This window comes from Pseudochaenichthys georgianus, chromosome 14, assembly GCF_902827115.2.
Source record: "Pseudochaenichthys georgianus chromosome 14, fPseGeo1.2, whole genome shotgun sequence".
Taxonomy (NCBI): Eukaryota; Metazoa; Chordata; class Actinopteri; order Perciformes; family Channichthyidae; genus Pseudochaenichthys; species Pseudochaenichthys georgianus.
Genome location: NC_047516.1, coordinates 15,623,292 through 15,647,743, shown reverse-complemented (window position 1 = coordinate 15,647,743; position 24,452 = coordinate 15,623,292). Strand labels below are relative to the sequence as shown.

Genomic DNA, 24,452 nt, shown 5'->3' with positions numbered 1-24,452 from the left:
AGCTCCGTGGAAATGAAGCTTGTCAGCTGGTGCAAACAGATAGATCATTGTATTCTTCAAGATGATGAAGTGAGTGAAGTGAAAGTATTAGAAAAAAACTTGTATTTTTAAAAAATTTTTTTAATTTGCATTTCTATTAATTATGTAATGAGAACAAACGTTTAAAAATGTAGCCTATATGTAGAGAACTAAAACATATATATTTGTTATCATTTCAATATAAATATACAGTATGTTTGTGTCTATTTATGGTTGTTGAATGTATACATATACATATTCACATATTCCTGTAGGGCAAAGGTGATATTTATATCATTCTTGTTGAACAATCTCTGGGCGGAGTGATGCTTGTGTACGACAATACAAGAACAACTGTACAAGTTCAGATTGAATGTATTGGCTCTGTTTGCTAAATAATAATAATAATAATACATATCATTTATATTGCGCTTTTCCTGGTGCTCAAAGCGCATGATTATTAATGACATTATGGACATCGTCCCTTTAGTTGTGCAGAGTAATCGGCCATCAGTGACAATAAAACCCAAATACATTCTGACAGCAGGTACAATTAAAAGCATTATTTTCAGTATTGCCAATTGCTTCCTGTGACTTGGTTGACGAGGCTAAGCCTCTCCTTCTTGCACTCCTGTTTGTCACTGATGCTGGGCAGGGGGACAGGCTCAATGCTCAGAGAGGTCTTATAGTAAGGGCAGACTTTGAGGTGTGCAGATATTGGAGGGACATCTGCCATATGCCATGATTCCACTGAGGAAAACAAGTGACTGAACTCCCATACCTAGAGAGCAACAGAAGGAAAAGGAAACAGTTAGTACAGGATTTGTTATTACAAAACACTCAGTGGTTGTGTCGGATGATTTAGTAATTATATCTCACAGGTTTGGCCCTCCACTTGGCTCCTCCATGTGAGTATGTCTTCTTCTCCCAGCGGAGGGTGACCATGCCTCTCTCCTGCAGCAGAGAGGAGCTCACCTGCCTCATCAGCTGGGACACCAGAGCCAGCTGGGACAGAGACAGACTGTCCAGGAAACTGGCCATGTGGCAAAGCACCTCAAAGGGCAGTATGCTCAGAGAGTCTTCTCCATCTCCCCCTTTCCGACCTCCTCTCTTCCTCTGAGTGGTGGAGGGGTCCTCTGAGCTCCTGGACGACTGGGAGGTGTCACCTTCTGAGGCTGCGAGTGTCGGACGCAAGTTGAAAATCCTGAGATGCTGACTGTGGGGAAGAAAATGCACTAGGTAGTATATTACCAGAAGGGGTCCTGCTTTATGATTGTGTTCACACTGTGTCGTGAAGTGTCAGCAGGTCAACACTTTAATAGATTTGTGGGCTTTGCAGCACAGCAATCTGTATACACAACATTGACACGTCATCAAGTTGCTTATACACACCCAGCAGTTAAGCAGCAACATTATTATTAATATGGACTCATGTTGTTGCCACCTAGCGTATGCAAGTCCAATAATTCCTCTCTTTAAGCTCTGTTTTTGGTCTCCACCAAATCCTGAGGGAAATTTGTATCCCTTTAGATGCTAAATGCTCCACTTAGTCATAAGCTATAGTCTCTGAATTTGCCAATATGCTGCTTAGTGCTGTGTAACTTATACACCTAACGACAGCAGTAAGATTGCTTCTGGTTGCATCACAATGAGTCCAACTTTGGTAAACTTTGGAAGGCAAAGTTGCCCATCAGTGCATGTGTGACTTTGTGCTAAACCTCTGTGAAACGAAGCGAGCTGCAGATTCAGGTGATAATAAGTTCAACACCACGAGTTCACATTGTCATTTGATGCAATGTATTAGAGAAATATGAAAAGACTCTAAATATTGGACTCTGAATGGGAAACAGTGCTCACTTGTAGGAGACGGTGGCATTATGTGTGGAGGGCCGAAACCTCTTCTGGCTGAAGGTGCATCCCAGGTATGATAGGGGGCATCTCTGCTCGAACCATCCACTCAGACTCGTCTGGATGTCACTGTGGACGTTCCTGGAAGATTTGACAAATCATTAATACTTTAATGTTAGTACTTTGCAATAAGAGGAATTCAGCAGGGGTCAAAACACAAACTCAGTCAAACTCAGACACCTGAAATGTGTGGCGAACTCTCTGCGGTGGAAGGTGTGTCCGCAGAGAAAGGTGAAGGCACAGCCGGCTCTGGTGTTCCTGCCGCTCACTCTCTCTGACTGCAGCTGGAGAAGGAGCTTCAGCGGCCGGTCCACCATCGCCTCCGCCAGGGTCGTCTTCGCTTTAAACGGAGCCTTGCGGAACGAGTGCGTCTGCGTTCCTACATCCACATAAAGCCCATCGGCGGCAATGGACTCACTGATCTGCATGGAAAACAATCAATCATTCAATTGTGAGCATACCACTTTTTGTTGTTGTTGAATAAGGCCAATGTTATCCACTCACTATCAAAATGAGGTTATTTAAAAAATAAAACTATTAAATCAGGTGTTTACTATAAAGGAGCTAATTTCTTACTTTTGTTACCATTTTCAATAGTATAAAACAATAATACAAATCAGACTGACCTTGTGACCCCTGACCTCTATCTCAGCGTAGCCCAGCAGGGTGACGGCAGCTTCATCACTGAACCAGTCCTCTTCATCGACCTTGAGGTCCGATGTGTCCACACTGCGGGGCTCGCTCGGAGGTCGAGTCGAGTCATAGTAATGAACCCTCCGCCCACTGTAGTGATAGCTGTCGGGGATCTAACAGGAAGAAATATATTCACCATTAGCAGCCAAGCGAGTACAGTAACACGTCTTTTTTAGGTCAGTTTTATTGGTAAATGTTTTGTTTATTCCACTCCAACAGCCTCAGGTCAGTATGCCCTGTGACCAATTAAAAGAGACCTTTTTTGGGTTCGAGTTTCACCTTGAAAGTTTTGGCAGTTCAGTAGAAGTAGCCTAACCAGGTGAGTCAAGAGCAATGGAAGATAATGGACCTGTATAACTGAAGTCAGGCTTTGGAAACCCTTCATTATTTTTTTTAGCAAAAAAACATATAAAAGCTACTTAAAAATAAATTATAAATAATATTATAAAATTATAATATTTATGAAAACAACCACTTGCCCCCCAAAAAAGACAAAAGAAAAATAATTGTTTTTCCCAATGAACTCTTAGCTTTGAACCCTCACCTTGAAGGAGTGCAGGGTCTGGACTGGAATTGGCTCCAGGCTGCCGTAGACAAAATCGTCCTCCCTTGGTGTGCAGGCCTTGATTTTCCCGAAGGCAAGCAGCATGCTGCCATGATGCACCATGTACATGTTGAACTCCTGCGGGGTGAGCTCGTTCCTCAGACGCTCCATCACCCCCTCCTGCCACGGGGCGTGTCCTGTTTGACCTGTGTCTGCAGCCGCTTCCTTTTTCTCTGTGTCCTTCTCTTCGGGCTTTGGGTTTTGTTCGGGATTGTCTTGGTTTGCCTGAGCAGCAGCACAGCCGCCTCTCTCCATGCTGAACATCATGTCACACAGGTTGTATGTCCCTTTGAAGGGGCCTGAGATTTGCCCTAATCCGTTCTGTTCAACAACATTACTCCCACACGAGTTGCTTTCTGCAGAAACAGAAAACAGTGATGAGGTGAAAAAATAACTTCTATTATTTTGTGAGTTTAAAATATAGATAACATACCTTCATTAGTAGCTGTGTCTGTGTCACTGTTAACAAACCCTCCCATTGCAGCCTCTTCTTTCTTCTCCTTCTCCTCCTCTTCTGCCTCCATCAACTCTGGATAGATAGGATTCATTTCCAGGCGTTCATAAAGGTCTGTCTGATCCACCAGGGCCATGGCGAGGTCTAGAGGCTGCTCCTGCCCTTCACTTTCCTTCAGCACGTTCTCCTGCAGGGCTATTTCGCTGTGAGGGTTTGTTTCATCAATCGGCCACCGGATCCACTCCATGGAGCAACACACCAGGCTGGCAGGGCACACCTGGAGGTGAGCTGCCTGTGAGGAGCGAGGCATGTGGAGCGGGCAGCCGAACCCAGCGTTGAGGCAGGGCACCCTCACGTTGGGGCAGAGCAGCAGGTGGTCCTCCTCTTTGCACAGGTGGAAGACAGCTCCACAGAGCAGGCGGCAGGGGATGACAGCGCAGCAAACAGAGACCTCCACCCGAGCCCTGCAGCGCCGACTGTAGCAGGAATCACAGTGGACATGCTGTCTCACCCTGGAGGCTCGAGTACGATCACTCTGATTGGGTTCACAGAGGAAGGAATTAAAGAAAAGGACAAACATATAAATACTGTTTATGAAACATCAAGGCTTTAACATATTTTAATTCAATAAGAATTACAACAAGAAAGTGAAGACTCACCATCTTTAGGTCGTTGAACCTTGTAATCCTGCAACAAAAATACATTACATTACTATTAGCTGATGCTTTTAATCAAAGCCACTGACAATAAGAACAGACCTAAATCTGTAATGCTAACCTTAAAGAGGGAAATCACATGGCGAGTTATTAGGCTTAAGACATTTTTCTCTTGCGAGTGAATCTCTCCTCCCTGTTTTGATTGAATGTTATTTAGAGGCCTGACAAGAGTTTGAGCAAGTATTCATTTTGGTGTTTTATTGTTTTCATATAATGTTATCTCATGACCCCTCAGATGTAAATTCTGACCCTTCTAGGTCAGACATACTGCTCGCTGTACAACAAATCAGCAGCACAGATAAACAGTCATGGGAAACCTGTTTCACTTGCAGTAAACTCTAGAAAAACATTCAAATGTATTCCTTCTTCTTTCTCACCTGATACTCTAAGTAAGCAGTAATCTATATTTCCTGTGGCACTGTGAAAACAAGATAGACATAAGCAGCTGAAGTACTTAAACTCTACAGTTGTATTACATGTCTGAGTAGTATGACTTTACTGTTTGTAATTAGGATCAACACACATAAACGCAATCAAATAGTTCAACCCATTCACTACGAGGACAAATCTTATCTTATCAAAGGTCTCACCAAGGTCCCACTGCAGACACGTTGCTTCCTTCTCGATTTGTAACGTCGCTTTCAGTGCGTGTGCGCTTTGAACTGGCGGGTTAAAATTAGATGAGCAGCACCAAGCAGGTTCAGCAGGAGGAATAACGCCTCCCTACCCTCCGTTTAGTTTATGCAATGGATTTAAACCACAGCTAGCTCATTTTGATAAATACTTCCTATCTGAGGGCTGAAAGAATGTGAACCTGTTTCCAGGTGCACATACAGAGTATATGGATTTGACACACTGAATACATTTCTCCTAGAGGACACTGTTTGGATATTAGCCTTTTTCCCCTGCATGTGGAACTCAATTATAAGCACACCACAATAACAAACAGAGGGGAGAGGGTTAGAGAGTTTTCCTGATGTAAGCGTCTGAGGCTGCTGGTAACTCAAACCATGTTTCTGACCACCTGTGAAACATTTCTCGGTCCGTCCTCTAAGCTCTATTAATAACACACACATAGCAGAAACACACACACTCACAGAGACACTTGGTCTTTAAAGTTCAAGAGGGCGCATGTTCTGTCTTTTTTATTCTCTTACAGCGGATATGCTAAAGACTGTACTTCACTGCTGCCCATTGAATGCCACAGGACTCTGCTGCCAGTGTGTGTTCACATGCAAGACTTTGAGATTGTACGTTTCTTCTTTGTTTGCAGGATTGACCAACAGCTTCAGATACAAAACTGGTGCCAGAAGATCTGAAGCATGGTATGGTTGGATTTTGTAACTCTAAGATATTTTTTTCTGTTGTAAATTCCCCTTTTGTGGGAGAAATAAAGGAATTCTGAATCTTAATTAGTTTATATCCCTTTATAGCGTTAAGGGGGTTAAAATAGTAGACCATATTCTGTTTTTACAAAAAGCGAAATTAACTTAAAACACAGTTCTGTTGATTTGAACAATGTGTGGCTGCAGAGCACGAGTTTGACTCTCACACCACTTGTTGGGGTCACTGGAGTAAATAGAGGTTAAAGAAACAATGAGTAGGATTTTCCTAATCAACAATTTTAGACTCGTACAAAAATAATCCTTCTTAATTATCACTTATGACCCACAGGAAGTGTGTGGTGTTGCCTGTATTTGCAGGTCTGTCCTCGGCATGCTTTTTAAACAGACAGAAAGCTATGAGTTATTGTCAGACAGCAAATCTGGGTTTACACTCACTGGAAAACATGAATGGTGTGATTACAAAGTCCCAACCAACCGATCCAACTCACTGGCATGCTTCATGATGGCTTTTTTTATCTGTAGCTGGCGTTAAACTGTAGAATGATTTACCGAATGATTTAAAGGGCTTTATCGACATCTTTAGGATTAAGAAAATGTATAAATAAATAATAATTAGACAGCATGGAGATGTCAGGTAACCCGTTTCGCTGATTGTTGTGGTGACTTTTGATTTAGTTTTTTGGGGTTTCAAGTGACTGTAAATTGTGCTTGTAAGCAGCTGTGATTGATACATCATCTAATTTTATTAAGCTGCATGGTAAAATAAGACTTTCTTCTCCCTGCATCTTTCCATCATGGGCTATAAAAAAAAAACAGCTTGAAGTGTATGTGTGAGTTTTGGTCAGTGTTCCTAAGGGTCTGGAGGTCCTATCTCATAAACAGTATTTATATGTTTGTCCTTTTCTTTAATTCCTTCCTCTGTGAACCCAATCAGAGTGATCATACTCGAGCCTCCAGAGTGAGACAGCATGTCCACTGTGATTCCTGCTACAGTCGGCGCTGCAGGGCTCGGGTGGAGGTTTGCTGCGCTGTCATCCCCTGCCGCCTGCTCTGTGGAGCTGTCTTCCACCTGTGCAAAGAGGAGGACCACCTGCTGCTCTGCCCCAACGTGAGGGTGCCCTGCCTCAACGCTGGGTTCGGCTGCCCGCTCCACATGCCTCGCTCCTCACAGGCAGCTCACCTCCAGGTGTGTGCTGCCAGCCTGGTGTGTTGCTCCATGGAGTGGAACCGCTGGCCGGCCAATGACGCCCACTCTTATCCGAACACGGAGCTGCATGAAAACCTAATCAGGGAAAGGGAGCAGGGCGGATGTCTGGACCTGGCAATGGCCCTGAAAGACCAGGACCTGCTATTTCACTCCATGAAGATGAAGAATTTGTTCCCAGAGCTGACCCAGAGTGTGGATGAGGTGGAGAAAGAGGAAGAGAAGAGGAAGAGGAAGCAGAAGCAGAAGAAGGGGGCAACAGAAAAGGCCTCAATGGAGGCAAGTTCTCAATCCTTGGCGCATTTTCACACGCTTGTCATGAACGGTGAAATAAAATATGAGAATGAAGATGAGGTTGAGCTTACTCAGGAGGAGAGACTCTGGACTCTGGACTCAACAGTTGATGCTGACCTCTTAGAAAACTACAACGCCTGGGAGCGTATGTTCAGTAAGGACATGGGTGGCTGCAGGGAAGCAGGAAAGGCAGCCAAAGACCAGAGTCGTTCTGCAGGGAGAGGAACAGGTCTAGGGACTCTAACAGAGGAAGACACAGAGGATAACTGTGGGGGTGCAGCAGCCTCGAACACGTGCACACAGGGGAGCAGTGCATGCATTGCTTCCAACTCCTCTTCTAGTCTCGCTGGCAAACTGAAGCAAAAGGAATTTGTTTACGGATATGTGGAGCCCATGAAGATTATCACTGTGCGGACATTTAAAACCCCAACCAGCTTCTCTGCAAAGCATTCCCGCATCCGCAACCCTGGCTTCTACAAGAGGGAGAAAAAAGCTGTGGACACCAGCGACCTGGGGGTGTCCCTGCAGGAGATGCCAGTGTGGGAGGAAGTTCAGGTCAGAGACAAATTCATACCACTTTTAAACACACAATATGAAATACCACTACCACTAGGGGTGAAAACAATAACATGGTTTGATTGCTTCCCAAGGTTGCCTGTGATCATAGTAGTTTATCATTACTTTCGTGGTGAAGACTTGCTGTATGGCTAAAATGGCTAACAATTCCAGTAGAGCTGAGGGGAACTACCATGGCAAATTCACAATCCTTTAAAATATGTGCTGGAATATAAAAGAAATTCAACATTATCCATTATCCTTTTAGTCAATTATCTAAAATGCCTACATATATTTGGGTTTGAGGCTTTGGATTGGAAAAGTAATGTATAGTTTCATTTTGGGCTCTGGTGCATTGTAAAATATTTTTTTAATGTGCTATAAGCAGTTCCGAAAGCGTTCAAGATGACAAAAAGACTATTATTTATCTTTCTTCTACGCAAAAAGAACTAGACAAACAGAGCATCTTGTTCACTGAAACCCCTCCAACAGGATTGATCTATTTGTCAAAAGAATAACTGATGTATCACTGTGTTGCGTTGGATTTGCTCCTCAGGCCTCTCTGCTGTGCTCCCTGGAGAAGGAGCAGAGGGGTCACCTCATCGCAGAGAGCAGGTGCATGGACGGCCTGTTACAGGACGAGGGAACGCAGACTTACAACTTCCTGTCTGCCCCGTTCCTGAGAAACACATCGCTGGCAGATCTGACTGCTGCTAAACCTCTGGAGCTGCACCTCCAGCTGCAGGTGGAGAGCGTCACCAGCCGGCACCACAAGGCCAGCTCCGCCTTCACCTTCCTCTGCGGACACACGTTCAAACGCAGAGAATATGGCAAACATTATAAGTGGGTTTTGATTCTGAGTATCCAATTATCTTTGGAATTCATATTTTTTAATATTCTTGCCTGCATTAGTTTAATTAATTTAAATAAGAAAAAATGAAATGCATTGTGTATTAGAGACTTATATTACCAACCCTATAACCTTCTTTCAGAGGTGTTATGAGTAAAAGGTTTTAGGAGAGGCACAGTGAGCAGAAGAGGAAGCATTAGATGAAGTCAATTCATACACATAAAAAAACATGTGTCATTTTGTAAAATAGATGCGGACATATTTTACGGTTTCTCTTACTTTCCCAGAGCCTGAAAATAAACGAAGCCTTAGTAAAGACAATATAAGGCTTTCTTGGCCCAATTGTTGATTGTCTTCTGGTTTAGATAAAACTAAAAACATAATCAGGATATCATAGGAATCCAGAAACTTAGTGAACTACCAAGTAAGCTAAGTGGGGATGACAGGGCACCTTTTTCCAAGCTTTGTTCAAAGGGGGTGCAACCTTGAAACCCACAATTTATTCTATTCTGTAGAAAGTCAGTGACATAATCAGATTTTTCATAATGCACTAAACACCATCTCTCTGTCACGGTGAGACGAGAAGAATCCCTAGAGATTAAAACTTCAGATCAATTAATATGTCTGTTGTTTATATATTAAATTATCGTAGCAATTATCAATATGCTCTCTCATGCAGGAACGTCCACAGTGACATTCAGATGTGTGTGAATGGATGGTTCGAGCAGAGATGCCCCCTATCATACCTGGATGCACCTACAGCCAGAAGAGGTTTGAGCCCTCCACACATGAAGCCACCGTCTCCTACAAGTGAGATAAAACGTTTTAATATAGTGTAGTATTCTGGCGCACCCTTTTCCTTTGTTTCCTTTTCTACAATTACTTGCAGATAAATTACACTCAACCCGGTCAAATCCAGTGCTTTTAACAGTTTCCACTCTGCTTTCAGCGAGGACATCGGCGGCTATAGCCTGAAATCCACCACCCCCTCCTCTCTGGGTGACACCTCCCAGCCGTCCAGGAGCTCAGAGGACTCCTCCACACTCAGAGGAAGAGAGAGGTCGGAGAGGAGGGGAAGGACCTCTCTGAGCTCGCTGCCCTACGAGGTGTTGTGCCACATGGCCAGTTTCCCTGGACAGTCTGTCTCTGTCCCAGCTGGCTCTGGTGTCCCAGCTGATGAGGCAGGTGAGCTCCTCTCTGCTGCAGGAGAGGCATGGTCACCCTCCGCTGGGAGAAGAAGACATACTCACATGGAGCCAAGTGGAGGGTGACGGAGACGGTGAGTAATTACATACATATACATGCGTGGCTTGTTATCACCAACATCTAGGTAGTTAAAAGTACGTCATGTGCATTAAACAGAAAGTCGTCTTTGTTATTTATAAAAAAGGTCAAAATGAAGGTGAGTGTAAAGATAAATGAGAGCTAATTATTGCATGTGCATATTCATAAAACAGTTCCGTCTTATCTCACATTTAATATTTGATTATATTCCCTTCAAGCATATTTCTTTAGGAGAATATTGAATGTAAACAAATAAAGATGAAACCACCTGGAGTCCAAAACATGTTTATCATCTTTACCTCATTTGGTGTTTGGCTGTATACAGTCAAATCAAGCTACACATAATAAATAGGTTTTTACCTTACCCGTCTCTCCTCTGTGACTTCAGGTCTGGCAGTTCAGCACTTTGTTCAGTCCCGTCGACTCCTGGTGCTTCCAAAACGTGCCGCCCATGTCCGAACACCTGAAGGTTTGCCCCTACTATGAAGAGAGTCACGGACAGAGAAGATCCGCCTGCCGCGCGTCAAAGAAGAAGTCCAAACCAAGACAGGCTGCAAAGGTCCCTCTCTCATTACCTTACTCCAAAAGACGATGATGATGTAGTGCCATTTTAATGTATTTGTATAAAACAGAGCCATTCTTTTTCTGTTAATTTCTCTCCCGCCTATGCACCATATTTCTGCTTTTCACTTTCATTAAAAATGAAGTTTGAAAATGCCAATAAAAATAAGAAAACAATTATTAACATTTTTGTGATTCAATTACTTTATAGAAAATAAGGCACATGTAACATTTAAAATGTCTTTGTAGACATTAAATGTAATGCTTTGGAATGACACAACATGAGTAAATACAAAAATACAAAATACAAAAATTAAGCAATATTTTTAAGTACAAGGTAACTAGAGTCAAGAGACAATTAAATAGAAAATAAATATCCTTAGTTAACCAAATGTAAACAAAAAAGAGAAGAGATGTAAATACAATTTAAGTTATTCAAGTTATTTAATGGTTTATTGAATCCACACTCAACATGGTAGAAAAACATCACATGAAATGCTGAAGTAATACAATTAGATGAAAAGTCAACATTTTAGGCATAATTGTTTTTGAGTCTACATTAGAGCTTAAAGCAGCTCTTGTGTGATTATTTTGTATGTCTAATTCCACAAAAGACGTGATATGCTATGCTTCACTTTTTACTATAATGATGAACATTATAAGTAAGAACATAATAAGTCTGTGGTCAGGCCCGTCATGAGGTAGAAAACTGGACTGGAGTCATTTTGGATCAGAGAACTGTCTCCCTCTAAAGGTCCCCGCTGGTGTTGTGTGTGTTGCTGATGAAGTCGGCCCTGATCAGTCTGTACAGCAGCACCACGTTCATGATGGAGATGAGGCTCAGGCCCGTTGCCCCCATCGTCAGGACGAAGCGAGGCATGTGTTCACTGTGAGCTACCAGCCAGCGGGTCATCCAGCTCACCGTGCAGACACGAAACACAAACATCCTGCAGTGAGACAAAGAAGCTGTGAAGACCTTTTAACAAATGCTTTTAATAAACGACATTACTCGTGAAATGTGTAATGAAAGGCAGCTCCTGATATGTTACGTTGGACAGACCCTTTCTGTAGCATCCTTAGATTTGAGTTTCTTTGTGCATTTAGTTTTTATGAAAATGTGATTTCATATATTATTTTTAATAGTAGATTTTAGACATGCAAACCAGAAGCAAATGTCTGCTTTTCGGATGCAAAAAGGAAATATGTCACAGAACAGGCAAATACAAATATGAACCTGAAAGTTAGCATACTATGTCCTCTTTACATGTTATTGATATCAAAGAGCAGCTGCAATAGGATATTCATTTAGTACATTTAGCATATGACAGGCCATTCCTTTTCTAATGAAAATTACAACACACGCTAATCTGATTGTCATGTGAGCAGATGTTCGCATGTTACATATTTAAATGTAAAGGTTGAAATTTGAAAGGATTTGAAGGAACTTTCAATTATTCACATATGAACCATTATCCACAAAGATGTTTCATTTCTACTTGTGTGAAACCAGCAGAGGAGATGCAGCACTTACGTTACCAGGGTGAGCCAGCTGGTCACGCTGTAGGTCACAGACGGGCGAGGGGTGGTGGTGTCCGTCCTGTTCCTCCGTCCTGACAGGAGGAGGAGCTGTCGGATGTGAAGGAAGACCGAGTTGATCTCAATCAGCAACGACACCACAGAGTAACCCACGTAGAGGCGGGACGTCAGGGCCAAACCGAAACAGGACAGCACCTGAGAGGAGAGTTTTAAACAAAGACACACATTAAGAGACATGCAGCAACATTTTTTTATTTAAGTAAGACAAATAAAGGTTTCTTAAGTTCAGTTTTAGTGACCCATAGTTCTGCAGAGTTTGTTCTTAGTTTAACAGTGTGTTGAAATGTATTTAAATGGTTTATATTATGTAATAATGTTGAAATGAAAGTAAATCGCTTATTAATTCATCATTATACAAGGTAATAATAATTTAGAAGTACAGGTTACAGGTTGCCAAGTTACACAAATTACACTTGGCTGGCTTCATATTCCATCTCAATAATTCAGCAGAAAGTCCTCTGACGTTGAACATTTTTGTTGTGACTTTTGTTGTAGCCAAGACTTTTTAGATTAGATTTTTGGCAACCATAAAGTCCTATGACTTATCAGAAACCCCCCCACTCAACACAAGCAGATATTAAACTGTAAAGAATGAGTGGTGATCAGGATGTAGAGATAAATGCTTTTACTACCTCTCCTCATAAATATAGCTAATGAAAAGAGATGCACTGCAAAGGAAGACACATCAGCAAACACACACACCGGTCTTATGTTGAACAATGTTGTGACACTGAAGTCACACACAATAAGCAGCGAGCGGTTTTCCTGCTGCAGGTGAATGAGGACGTGACCTCTGCCGCCTCGGAGATTAAACTGTCACACGGATCAAGGCTGAACACCTGCAGCTTCACAACACATATATGAAAGGGCTGGAGACATTAAGAAGAAGTAAACCACAATGTAAAGTGACTCTATTACATGTAAAGTACTCCAAGTTTAACTAAATAAATAAATAATCACATAAAAAAATAATTAATTAATTACTTTTACTTTTCATAAACAGCAACATGATGTCCAATGCAAGTAAAGTACGACAAAACACACAAGTTTCTTTGGCCGAATGCAGTATCTCCAAATTACCTGAATTATGCATTGTTGGTTTATATTCAGGTTTTGAGTAATTCTTGCAACATTTTTGTATTTGGTTGTGTTTTCTGTATTAGCAGCATGTTTCTGTAGGAGTGTGCATTGGGAACGTTCCTACATCCACATAAAGCCCATCGGCGGCAATGGACTCACTGATCTGCATGGAAAACAATCAATCATTCAATTGTGAGCATACCACTTTTTGTTGTTGTTGAATAAGGCCAATGTTATCCACTCACTATCAAAATGAGGTTATTTAAAAAATAAAACTATTAAATCAGGTGTTTACTATAAAGGAGCTAATTTCTTACTTTTGTTACCATTTTCAATAGTATAAAACAATAATACAAATCAGACTGACCTTGTGACCCCTGACCTCTATCTCAGCGTAGCCCAGCAGGGTGACGGCAGCTTCATCACTGAACCAGTCCTCTTCATCGACCTTGAGGTCCGATGTGTCCACACTGCGGGGCTCGCTCGGAGGTCGAGTCGAGTCATAGTAATGAACCCTCCGCCCACTGTAGTGATAGCTGTCGGGGATCTAACAGGAAGAAATATATTCACCATTAGCAGCCAAGCGAGTACAGTAACACGTCTTTTTTAGGTCAGTTTTATTGGTAAATGTTTTGTTTATTCCACTCCAACAGCCTCAGGTCAGTATGCCCTGTGACCAATTAAAAGAGACCTTTTTTGGGTTCGAGTTTCACCTTGAAAGTTTTGGCAGTTCAGTAGAAGTAGCCTAACCAGGTGAGTCAAGAGCAATGGAAGATAATGGACCTGTATAACTGAAGTCAGGCTTTGGAAACCCTTCATTATTTTTTTTAGCAAAAAACATATAAAAGCTACTTAAAAATAAATTATAAATAATATTATAAAATTATAATATTTATGAAAACAACCACTTGCCCCCCAAAAAAGACAAAAGAAAAATAATTGTTTTTCCCAATGAACTCTTAGCTTTGAACCCTCACCTTGAAGGAGTGCAGGGTCTGGACTGGAATTGGCTCCAGGCTGCCGTAGACAAAATCGTCCTCCCTTGGTGTGCAGGCCTTGATTTTCCCGAAGGCAAGCAGCATGCTGCCATGATGCACCATGTACATGTTGAACTCCTGCGGGGTGAGCTCGTTCCTCAGACGCTCCATCACCCCCTCCTGCCACGGGGCGTGTCCTGTTTGACCTGTGTCTGCAGCCGCTTCCTTTTTCTCTGTGTCCTTCTCTTCGGGCTTTGGGTTTTGTTCGGGATTGTCTTGGTTTGCCTGAGCAGCAGCACAGCCGCCTCTCTCCATGCTGAACATCATGTCACACAGGTTGTATGTCCCTTTGAAGGGGCCTGAGATTTGCCCTAATCCGTTCTGTTCAACAACATTACTCCCACACGAGTTGCTTTCTGCAGAAACAGAAAACAGTGATGAGGTGAAAAAATAACTTCTATTATTTTGTGAGTTTAAAATATAGATAACATACCTTCATTAGTAGCTGTGTCTGTGTCACTGTTAACAAACCCTCCCATTGCAGCCTCTTCTTTCTTCTCCTTCTCCTCCTCTTCTGCCTCCATCAACTCTGGATAGATAGGATTCATTTCCAGGCGTTCATAAAGGTCTGTCTGATCCACCAGGGCCATGGCGAGGTCTAGAGGCTGCTCCTGCCCTTCACTTTCCTTCAGCACGTTCTCCTGCAGGGCTATTTCGCTGTGAGGGTTTGTTTCATCAATCGGCCACCGGATCCACTCCATGGAGCAACACACCAGGCTGGCAGGGCACACCTGGAGGTGAGCTGCCTGTGAGGAGCGAGGCATGTGGAGCGGGCAGCCGAACCCAGCGTTGAGGCAGGGCACCCTCACGTTGGGGCAGAGCAGGTGGTCCTCCTCTTTGCACAGGTGGAAGACAGCTCCACAGAGCAGGCGGCAGGGGATGACAGCGCAGCAAACAGAGACCTCCACCCGAGCCCTGCAGCGCCGACTGTAGCAGGAATCACAGTGGACATGCTGTCTCACCCTGGAGGCTCGAGTACGATCACTCTGATTGGGGTTCACAGAGGAAGGAATTAAAGAAAAGGACAAACATATAAATACTGTTTATGAAACATCAAGGCTTTAACATATTTTAATTCAATAAGAATTACAACAAGAAGTGAAGACTCACCATCTTTAGGTCGTTGAACCTTGTAATCCTGCAACAAAAATACATTACATTACTATTAGCTGATGCTTTTAATCAAGCCACTGACAATAAGAACAGACCTAAATCTGTAATGCTAACCTTAAAGAGGGAAATCACATGGCGAGTTATTAGGCTTAAGACATTTTTCTCTTGCGAGTGAATCTCTCCTCCCTGTTTTGATTGAATGTTATTTAGAGGCCTGACAAGAGTTTGAGCAAGTATTCATTTTGGTGTTTTATTGTTTTCATATAATGTTATCTCATGACCCCTCAGATGTAAATGCTGACCCTTCTAGGTCAGACATACTGCTCGCTGTACAACAAATCAGCAGCACAGATAAACAGTCATGGGAAACCTGTTTCACTTGCAGTAAACTCTAGAAAAACATTCAAATGTATTCCTTCTTCTTTCTCACCTGATACTCTAAGTAAGCAGTAATCTATATTTCCTGTGGCACTGTGAAAACAAGATAGACATAAGCAGCTGAAGTACTTAAACTCTACAGTTGTATTACATGTCTGAGTAGTATGACTTTACTGTTTGTAATTAGGATCAACACACATAAACGCAATCAAATAGTTCAACCCATTCACTACGAGGACAAATCTTATCTTATCAAAGGTCTCACCAAGGTCCCACTGCAGACACGTTGCTTCCTTCTCGATTTGTAACGTCGCTTTCAGTGCGTGTGCGCTTTGAACTGGCGGGTTAAAATTAGATGAGCAGCACCAAGCAGGTTCAGCAGGAGGAATAACGCCTCCCTACCCTCCGTTTAGTTTATGCAATGGATTTAAACCACAGCTAGCTCATTTTGATAAATACTTCCTATCTGAGGGCTGAAAGAAATGTGAAACCTGTTTCCAGGTGCACATACAGAGTATATGGATTTGACAACACTGAATACATTTCTCCTAGAGGACACTGTTTGGATATTAGCCTTTTTCCCCTGCATGTGGAACTCAATTATAAGCACACCACAATAACAAACAGAGGGGAGAGGGTTAGAGAGTTTTCCTGATGTAAGCGTCTGAGGCTGCTGGTAACTCAAACCATGTTTCTGACCACCTGTGAAACATTTCTCGGTCCGTCCTCTAAGCTCTATTAATAACACACACATAGCAGAAACACACACACTCACAGAGACACTTGGTCTTTAAAGTTCAAGAGGGCGCATGTTCTGTCTTTTTTATTCTCTTACAGCGGATATGCTAAAGACTGTACTTCACTGCTGCCCATTGAATGCCACAGGACTCTGCTGCCAGTGTGTGTTCACATGCAAGACTTTGAGATTGTACGTTTCTTCTTTGTTTGCAGGATTGACCAACAGCTTCAGATACAAAACTGTTGCCAGAAGATCTGAAGCATGGTATGGTTGGATTTTGTAACTCTAAGATATTTTTTTCTGTTGTAAATTCCCCTTTTGTGGGAGAAATAAAGGAATTCTGAATCTTAATTAGTTTATATCCCTTTATAGCGTTAAGGGGGTTAAAATAGTAGACCATATTCTGTTTTTACAAAAAGCGAAATTAACTTAAAACACAGTTCTGTTGATTTGAACAATGTGTGGCTGCAGAGCACGAGTTTGACTCTCACACCACTTGTTGGGGTCACTGGAGTAAATAGAGGTTAAAGAAACAATGAGTAGGATTTTCCTAATCAACAATTTTAGACTCGTACAAAAATAATCCTTCTTAATTATCACTTATGACCCACAGGAAGTGTGTGGTGTTGCCTGTATTTGCAGGTCTGTCCTCGGCATGCTTTTTAAACAGACAGAAAGCTATGAGTTATTGTCAGACAGCAAATCTGGGTTTACACTCACTGGAAAACATGAATGGTGTGATTACAAAGTCCCAACCAACCGATCCAACTCACTGGCATGCTTCATGATGGCTTTTTTTATCTGTAGCTGGCGTTAAACTGTAGAATGATTTACCGAATGATTTAAAGGGCTTTATCGACATCTTTAGGATTAAGAAAATGTATAAATAAATAATAATTAGACAGCATGGAGATGTCAGGTAACCCGTTTCGCTGATTGTTGTGGTGACTTTTGATTTAGTTTTTTGGGGTTTCAAGTGACTGTAAATTGTGCTTGTAAGCAGCTGTGATTGATACATCATCTAATTTTATTAAGCTGCATGGTAAAATAAGACTTTCTTCTCCCTGCATCTTTCCATCATGGGCTATAAAAAAAAACAGCTTGAAGTGTATGTGTGAGTTTTGGTCAGTGTTCCTAAGGGTCTGGAGGTCCTATCTCATAAACAGTATTTATATGTTTGTCCTTTTCTTTAATTCCTTCCTCTGTGAACCCAATCAGAGTGATCATACTCGAGCCTCCAGAGTGAGACAGCATGTCCACTGTGATTCCTGCTACAGTCGGCGCTGCAGGGCTCGGGTGGAGGTTTGCTGCGCTGTCATCCCCTGCCGCCTGCTCTGTGGAGCTGTCTTCCACCTGTGCAAAGAGGAGGACCACCTGCTGCTCTGCCCCAACGTGAGGGTGCCCTGCCTCAACGCTGGGTTCGGCTGCCCGCTCCACATGCCTCGCTCCTCACAGGCAGCTCACCTCCAGGTGTGTGCTGCCAGCCTGGTGTGTTGCTCCATGGAGTGGAACCGCTGGCCGGCCAATGACGCCCACTCTTATCCGAACACGGAGCTGCATGAAAACCTAATCAGGGAAAGGGAGCAGGGCGGATGTCTGGACCTGGCAATGGCCCTGAAAGACCAGGACCTGCTATTTCACTCCATGAAGATGAAGAATTTGTTCCCAGAGCTGACCCAGAGTGTGGATGAGGTGGAGAAAGAGGAAGAGAAGAGGAAGAGGAAGCAGAAGCAGAAGAAGGGGGCAACAGAAAAGGCCTCAATGGAGGCAAGTTCTCAATCCTTGGCGCATTTTCACACGCTTGTCATGAACGGTGAAATAAAATATGAGAATGAAGATGAGGTTGAGCTTACTCAGGAGGAGAGACTCTGGACTCTGGACTCAACAGTTGATGCTGACCTCTTAGAAAACTACAACGCCTGGGAGCGTATGTTCAGTAAGGACATGGGTGGCTGCAGGGAAGCAGGAAAGGCAGCCAAAGACCAGAGTCGTTCTGCAGGGAGAGGAACAGGTCTAGGGACTCTAACAGAGGAAGACACAGAGGATAACTGTGGGGGTGCAGCAGCCTCGAACACGTGCACACAGGGGAGCAGTGCATGCATTGCTTCCAACTCCTCTTCTAGTCTCGCTGGCAAACTGAAGCAAAAGGAATTGTTTACGGATATGTGGAGCCCATGAAGATTATCACTGTGCGGACATTTAAAACCCCAACCAGCTTCTCTGCAAAGCATTCCCGCATCCGCAACCCTGGCTTCTACAAGAGGGAGAAAAAAGCTGTGGACACCAGCGACCTGGGGGTGTCCCTGCAGGAGATGCCAGTGTGGGAGGAAGTTCAGGTCAGAGACAAATTCATACCACTTTTAAACACACAATATGAAATACCACTACCACTAGGGGTGAAAACAATAACATGGTTTGATTGCTTCCCAAGGTTGCCTGTGATCATAGTAGTTTATCATTACTTTTCGTGGTGAAGACTTGCTGTATGGCTAAAATGGCTAACAATTCCAGTAGAGCTGAGGGGAACTACCATGGCAAATTCACAATCCTTTAAAATATGTGCTGGAATATAAAAGAAATTCAACATTATCCATTATCCTTTTAGTCAATTATCTAAAATGCCTACATATATTTGGGTTTGAGGCTTTGGATTGGAAAAGTAATGTATAGTTTCATTTTGGGCTCTGGTGCATTGTAAAATATTTTTTTAATGTGCTATAAGCAGTTCCGAAAGCGTTCAAGATGACAAAAAGACTATTATTTATCTTTCTTCTACGCAAAAAGAACTAGACAAACAGAGCATCTTGTTCACTGAAACCCCTCCAACAGGATTGATCTATTTGTCAAAAGAATAACTGATGTATCACTGTGTTGCGTTGGATTTGCTCCTCAGGCCTCTCTGCTGTGCTCCCTGGAGAAGGAGCAGAGGGGTCACCTCATCGCAGAGAGCAGGTGCATGGACGGCCTGTTACAGGACGAGGGAACGCAGACTTACAACTTCCTGTCTGCCCCGTTCCTGAGAAACACATCGCTGGCAGATCTGACTGCTGCTAAACCTCTGGAGCTGCACCTCCAGCTGCAGGTGGAGAGCGTCACCAGCCGGCACCACAAGGCCAGCTCCGCCTTCACCTTCCTCTGCGGACACACGTTCAAACGCAGAGAATATGGCAAACATTATAAGTGGGTTTTGATTCTGAGTATCCAATTATCTTTGGAATTCATATTTTTTAATATTCTTGCCTGCATTAGTTTAATTAATTTAAATAAGAAAAAATGAAATGCATTGTGTATTAGAGACTTATATTACCAACCCTATAACCTTCTTTCAGAGGTGTTATGAGTAAAAGGTTTTAGGAGAGGCACAGTGAGCAGAAGAGGAAGCATTAGATGAAGTCAATTCATACACATAAAAAAACATGTGTCATTTTGTAAAATAGATGCGGACATTTTGGAGTATTTTACGGTTTCTCTTACTTTCCCAGAGCCTGAAAATAAACGAAGCCTTAGTAAAGACAATATAAGGCTTTCTTGGCCCAATTGTTGATTGTCTTCTGGTTTAGATAAAACTAAAAACATAATCAGGATATCATAGGAATCCAGAAACTTAGTGAACTACCAAGTAAGCTAAGTGGGGATGACAGGGCACCTTTTTCCAAGCTTTGTTCAAAGGGGGTGCAAACCTTGAAACCCACAATTTATTCTATTCTGTAGAAAGTCAGTGACATAATCAGATTTTTCATAATGCACTAAACACCATCTCTCTGTCACGGTGAGACGAGAAGAATCCCTAGAGATTAAAACTTCAGATCAATTAATATGTCTGTTGTTTATATATTAAATGATCGTAGCAATTATCAATATGCTCTCTCATGCAGGAACGTCCACAGTGACATTCAGATGTGTGTGAATGGATGGTTCGAGCAGAGATGCCCCCTATCATACCTGGGATGCACCTACAGCCAGAAGAGGTTTGAGCCCTCCACACATGAAGCCACCGTCTCCTACAAGTGAGATAAAACGTTTTAATATAGTGTAGTATTCTGGCGCACCCTTTTCCTTTGTTTCCTTTTCTACAATTACTTGCAGATAAATTACACTCAACCCGGTCAAATCCAGTGCTTTTAACAGTTTCCACTCTGCTTTCAGCGAGGACATCGGCTGCTATAGCCTGAATCCCACCACCCCCTCCTCTCTGGGTGACACCTCCCAGCCGTCCAGGAGCTCAGAGGACTCCTCCACCACTCAGAGGAAGAGAGGAGGTCGGAGAGGAGGGGAAGACTCTCTGAGCTCGCTGCCCTACGAGGTGTTGTGCCACATGGCCAGTTTCCTGGACAGTCTGTCTCTGTCCCAGCTGGCTCTGGTGTCCCAGCTGATGAGGCAGGTGAGCTCCTCTCTGCTGCAGGAGAGAGGCATGGTCACCCTCCGCTGGGAGAAGAAGACATACTCACATGGAGGAGCCAAGTGGAGGGTGACGGAGACGGTGAGTAATTACATACATATACATGCGTGGCTTGTTATCACCAACATCTAGGTAGTTAAAAGTACGTCATGTGCATTAAACAGAAAGTCGTCTTTGTTATTTATAAAAAAGGTCAAAATGAAGGTGAGTGTAAAGATAAAATGAGAGCTAATTATTGCATGTGCATATTCATAAAACAGTTCCGTCTTATCTCACATTTAATATTTGATTATATTCCCTTCAAGCATATTTCTTTAGGAGAATATTGAATGTAAACAAATAAAGATGAAACCACCTGGAGTCCAAAACATGTTTATCATCTTTACCTCATTTGGTGTTTGGCTGTATACAGTCAAATCAAGCTACACATAATAAATAGGTTTTTACCTTACCCGTCTCTCCTCTGTGACTTCAGGTCTGGCAGTTCAGCACTTTGTTCAGTCCCGTCGACTCCTGGTGCTTCCAAAACGTGCCGCCCATGTCCGAACACCTGAAGGTTTGCCCCTACTATGAGAGAGAGTCACGGACAGAGAAGATCCGCCTGCCGCGCGTCAAAGAAGAAGTCCAAACCAAGACAGGCTGCAAAGGTCCCTCTCTCATTACCTTACTCCAAAAGACGATGATGATGTAGTGCCATTTTAATGTATTTGTATAAAACAGAGCCATTCTTTTTCTGTTAATTTCTCTCCCGCCTATGCACCATATTTCTGCTTTTCACTTTCATTAAAAATGAAGTTTGAAAATGCCAATAAAAATAAGAAAACAATTATTAACATTTTTGTGATTCAATTACTTTATAGAAAATAAGGCACATGTAACATTTAAAATGTCTTTGTAGACATTAAATGTAATGCTTTGGAATGACACAACATGAGTAAATACAAAAATACAAAATACAAAAATTAAGCAATATTTTTAAGTACAAGGTAACTAGAGTCAAGAGACAATTAAATAGAAAATAAATATCCTTAGTTAACCAAATGTAAACAAAAAAGAGAATGTAAATACAATTTAAGTTATTCAAGTTATTTAATGGTTTATTGAATCCACACTCAACATGGTAGAAAAACATCACATGAAATGCTGAAGTAATACAATTAGATGAAAAGTCAACATTTTAGGCATAATTGTTTTTGAGTCTACATTAGAGCTTAAAGCAGCTCTTGTGTGATTATTTTGTATGTCTAATTCCACAAAAGACGTGATATGCTATGCTTCACTTTTTACTATAATGATGAACATTATAAGTAAGAACATAATAAGTCTGTGGTCAGGCCCGTCATGAGGTAGAAAACTGGACTGGAGTCATTTTGGATCAGAGAACTGTCTCCCTCTAAAGGTCCCCGCTGGTGTTGTGTGTGTTGCTGATGAAGTCGGCCCTGATCAGTCTGTACAGCAGCACCACGTTCATGATGGAGATGAGGCTCAGGCCCGTTGCCCCCATCGTCAGGACGAAGCGAGGCATGTGTTCACTGTGAGCTACCAGCCAGCGGGTCATCCAGCTCACCGTGCAGACACGAAACACAAACATCCTGCAGTGAGACAAAGAAGCTGTGAAGACCTTTTAACAAATGCTTTTAATAAACGACATTACTCGTGAAATGTGTAATGAAAGGCAGCTCCTGATATGTTACGTTGGACAGACCCTTTCTGTAGCATCCTTAGATTTGAGTTTCTTTGTGCATTTAGTTTTTATGAAAATGTGATTTCATATATTATTTTTAATAGTAGATTTTAGACATGCAAACCAGAAGCAAATGTCTGCTTTTCGGATGCAAAAAGGAAATATGTCACAGAACAGGCAAATACAAATATGAACCTGAAAGTTAGCATACTATGTCCTCTTTACATGTTATTGATATCAAAGAGCAGCTGCAATAGGATATTCATTTAGTACATTTAGCATATGACAGGCCATTCCTTTTCTAATGAAAATTACAACACACGCTAATCTGATTGTCATGTGAGCAGATGTTCGCATGTTACATATTTAAATGTAAAGGTTGAAATTTGAAAGGATTTTGAAGGAACTTTCAATTATTCACATATGAACCATTATCCACAAAGATGTTTCATTTCTACTTGTGTGAAACCAGCAGAGGAGATGCAGCACTTACGTTACCAGGGTGAGCCAGCTGGTCACGCTGTAGGTCACAGACGGGCGAGGGGTGGTGGTGTCCGTCCTGTTCCTCCGTCCTGACAGGAGGAGGAGCTGTCGGATGTGAAGGAAGACCGAGTTGATCTCAATCAGCAACGACACCACAGAGTAACCCACGTAGAGGCGGGACGTCAGGGCCAAACCGAAACAGGACAGCACCTGAGAGGAGAGTTTTAAACAAAGACACACATTAAGAGACATGCAGCAACATTTTTTTTATTTAAGTAAGACAAATAAAGGTTTCTTAAGTTCAGTTTTAGTGACCCATAGTTCTGCAGAGTTTGTTCTTAGTTTAACAGTGTGTTGAAATGTATTTAAATGGTTTATATTATGTAATAATGTTGAAATGAAAGTAAATCGCTTATTAATTCATCATTATACAAGGTAATAATAATTTAGAAGTACAGGTTACAGGTTGCCAAGTTACACAAATTACACTTGGCTGGCTTCATATTCCATCTCAATAATTCAGCAGAAAGTCCTCTGACGTTGAACATTTTTGTTGTGACTTTTGTTGTGTAGCCAAGACTTTTTAGATTAGATTTTTGGCAACCATAAAGTCCTATGACTTATCAGAAACCCCCCCACTCAACACAAGCAGATATTAAACTGTAAAGAATGAGTGGTGATCAGGATGTAGAGATAAATGCTTTTACTACCTCTCCTCATAAATATAGCTAATGAAAAGAGATGCACTGCAAAGGAAGACACATCAGCAAACACACACACCGGTCTTATGTTGAACAATGTTGTGACACTGAAGTCACACACACAATAAAGCAGCGAGCGGTTTTCCTGCTGCAGGTGAATGAGGACGTGACCTCTGCCGCCTCGGAGATTAAACTGTCACACGGATCAAGGCTGAACACCTGCAGCTTCACAACACATATATGAAAGGGCTGGAGACATTAAGAAGAAGTAAACCACAATGTAAAGTGACTCTATTACATGTAAAGTACTCCAAGTTTAACTAAATAAATAAATAATCACATAAAAAAATAATTAATTAATTACTTTTACTTTTCATAAACAGCAACATGATGTCCAATGCAAGTAAAGTACGACAAAACACACAAGTTTCTTTGGCCGAATGCAGTATCTCCAAATTACCTGAATTATGCATTGTTGGTTTATATTCAGGTTTTGAGTAATTCTTGCAACATTTTTGTATTTGGTTGTGTTTTCTGTATTAGCAGCATGTTTCTGTAGGAGTGTGCATTGGGAAATCTTTTTTTTTCTATTTTCTTTGGGATTTTTTCATTTGCAACACCCCCCCCACACACACACACACACACACACACACACACACACACACACACACACACACACACACACACACACACACACACACACACACACACACACACACACACACACACACACACACACACACACACACACACAC

The 24,452-nt window shown here is 42.2% G+C and overlaps 3 protein-coding genes and 2 pseudogenes across 4 annotated transcripts; 2 read left to right on the top strand and 3 right to left on the bottom strand.

Moving 5' to 3' along the window:
• Nucleotides 1-180: 180 nt before the first annotated feature.
• On the bottom strand, nt 181-5,050 carry LOC117458845 (F-box only protein 40-like). Of its 2 annotated transcripts, XM_034099523.1 has the most exons (10): nt 4,984-5,014; nt 4,771-4,811; nt 4,337-4,364; nt 3,657-4,212; nt 3,164-3,579; nt 2,553-2,732; nt 2,107-2,348; nt 1,876-2,007; nt 898-1,234; nt 181-799 (listed from the first exon to the last, which is right to left on the bottom strand). In XM_034099523.1, exons 3-10 carry the CDS (start codon nt 4,337-4,339, stop codon nt 587-589), a joined length of 2,079 nt encoding a protein of 692 aa, XP_033955414.1. In that variant the 5' UTR covers nt 4,340-4,364; nt 4,771-4,811; nt 4,984-5,014; the 3' UTR covers nt 181-586. The 2 variants fall into 2 exon arrangements, with proteins under 2 accessions (XP_033955414.1, XP_033955413.1); XM_034099522.1 differs by lacking the exon at nt 4,771-4,811 and having other exon boundaries at nt 4,984-5,050.
• Nucleotides 5,051-5,503: 453 nt separating this feature from the next.
• Nucleotides 5,504-10,568, top strand: LOC117458626 (F-box only protein 40-like; annotated as a pseudogene).
• Nucleotides 10,569-11,029: 461 nt separating this feature from the next.
• On the bottom strand, nt 11,030-12,555 carry LOC117458625 (TLC domain-containing protein 2-like). The gene is made up of 3 exons (XM_034099214.1): nt 12,547-12,555; nt 12,019-12,218; nt 11,030-11,434 (listed from the first exon to the last, which is right to left on the bottom strand). Exons 1-3 carry the CDS (start codon nt 12,553-12,555, stop codon nt 11,236-11,238), a joined length of 408 nt encoding a protein of 135 aa, XP_033955105.1. The 3' UTR covers nt 11,030-11,235.
• A 687-nt stretch (nt 12,556-13,242) lies between these two features.
• LOC117458624 (F-box only protein 40-like) lies at nt 13,243-16,023 on the bottom strand. The gene is made up of 6 exons (XM_034099213.1): nt 15,957-16,023; nt 15,311-15,338; nt 14,634-15,186; nt 14,141-14,556; nt 13,531-13,710; nt 13,243-13,326 (listed from the first exon to the last, which is right to left on the bottom strand). The coding sequence occupies exons 2-6, from the start codon at nt 15,311-15,313 to the stop codon at nt 13,243-13,245; spliced, it is 1,236 nt and encodes a 411-aa protein (XP_033955104.1). The 5' UTR covers nt 15,314-15,338; nt 15,957-16,023.
• A 459-nt stretch (nt 16,024-16,482) lies between these two features.
• LOC117457990 (F-box only protein 40-like) lies at nt 16,483-21,559 on the top strand (annotated as a pseudogene).
• Nucleotides 21,560-24,452: the final 2,893 nt, after the last annotated feature.

Excerpts from the sequence above, each read along its gene's own strand:
- LOC117458845 (XM_034099522.1), bottom strand. Across the intron at positions 2,733-3,163 it reads AGACCCTGCACTCCTTCAAG|ATCCCCGACAGCTATCACTA; the intron begins GTGAGGGTTCAA and ends TCTTCCTGTTAG. Across the intron at positions 1,235-1,875 it reads AATGCCACCGTCTCCTACAA|TCAGCATCTCAGGATTTTCA; the intron begins GTGAGCACTGTT and ends TCTTCCCCACAG.
- LOC117458625 (XM_034099214.1), bottom strand. Across the intron at positions 11,435-12,018 it reads AGCTGGCTCACCCTGGTAAC|GATGTTTGTGTTTCGTGTCT; the intron begins GTAAGTGCTGCA and ends GTCTCACTGCAG.
- LOC117458624 (XM_034099213.1), bottom strand. Across the intron at positions 13,711-14,140 it reads AGACCCTGCACTCCTTCAAG|ATCCCCGACAGCTATCACTA; the intron begins GTGAGGGTTCAA and ends TCTTCCTGTTAG. Across the intron at positions 13,327-13,530 it reads TAGAGGTCAGGGGTCACAAG|ATCAGTGAGTCCATTGCCGC; the intron begins GTCAGTCTGATT and ends TTTTCCATGCAG.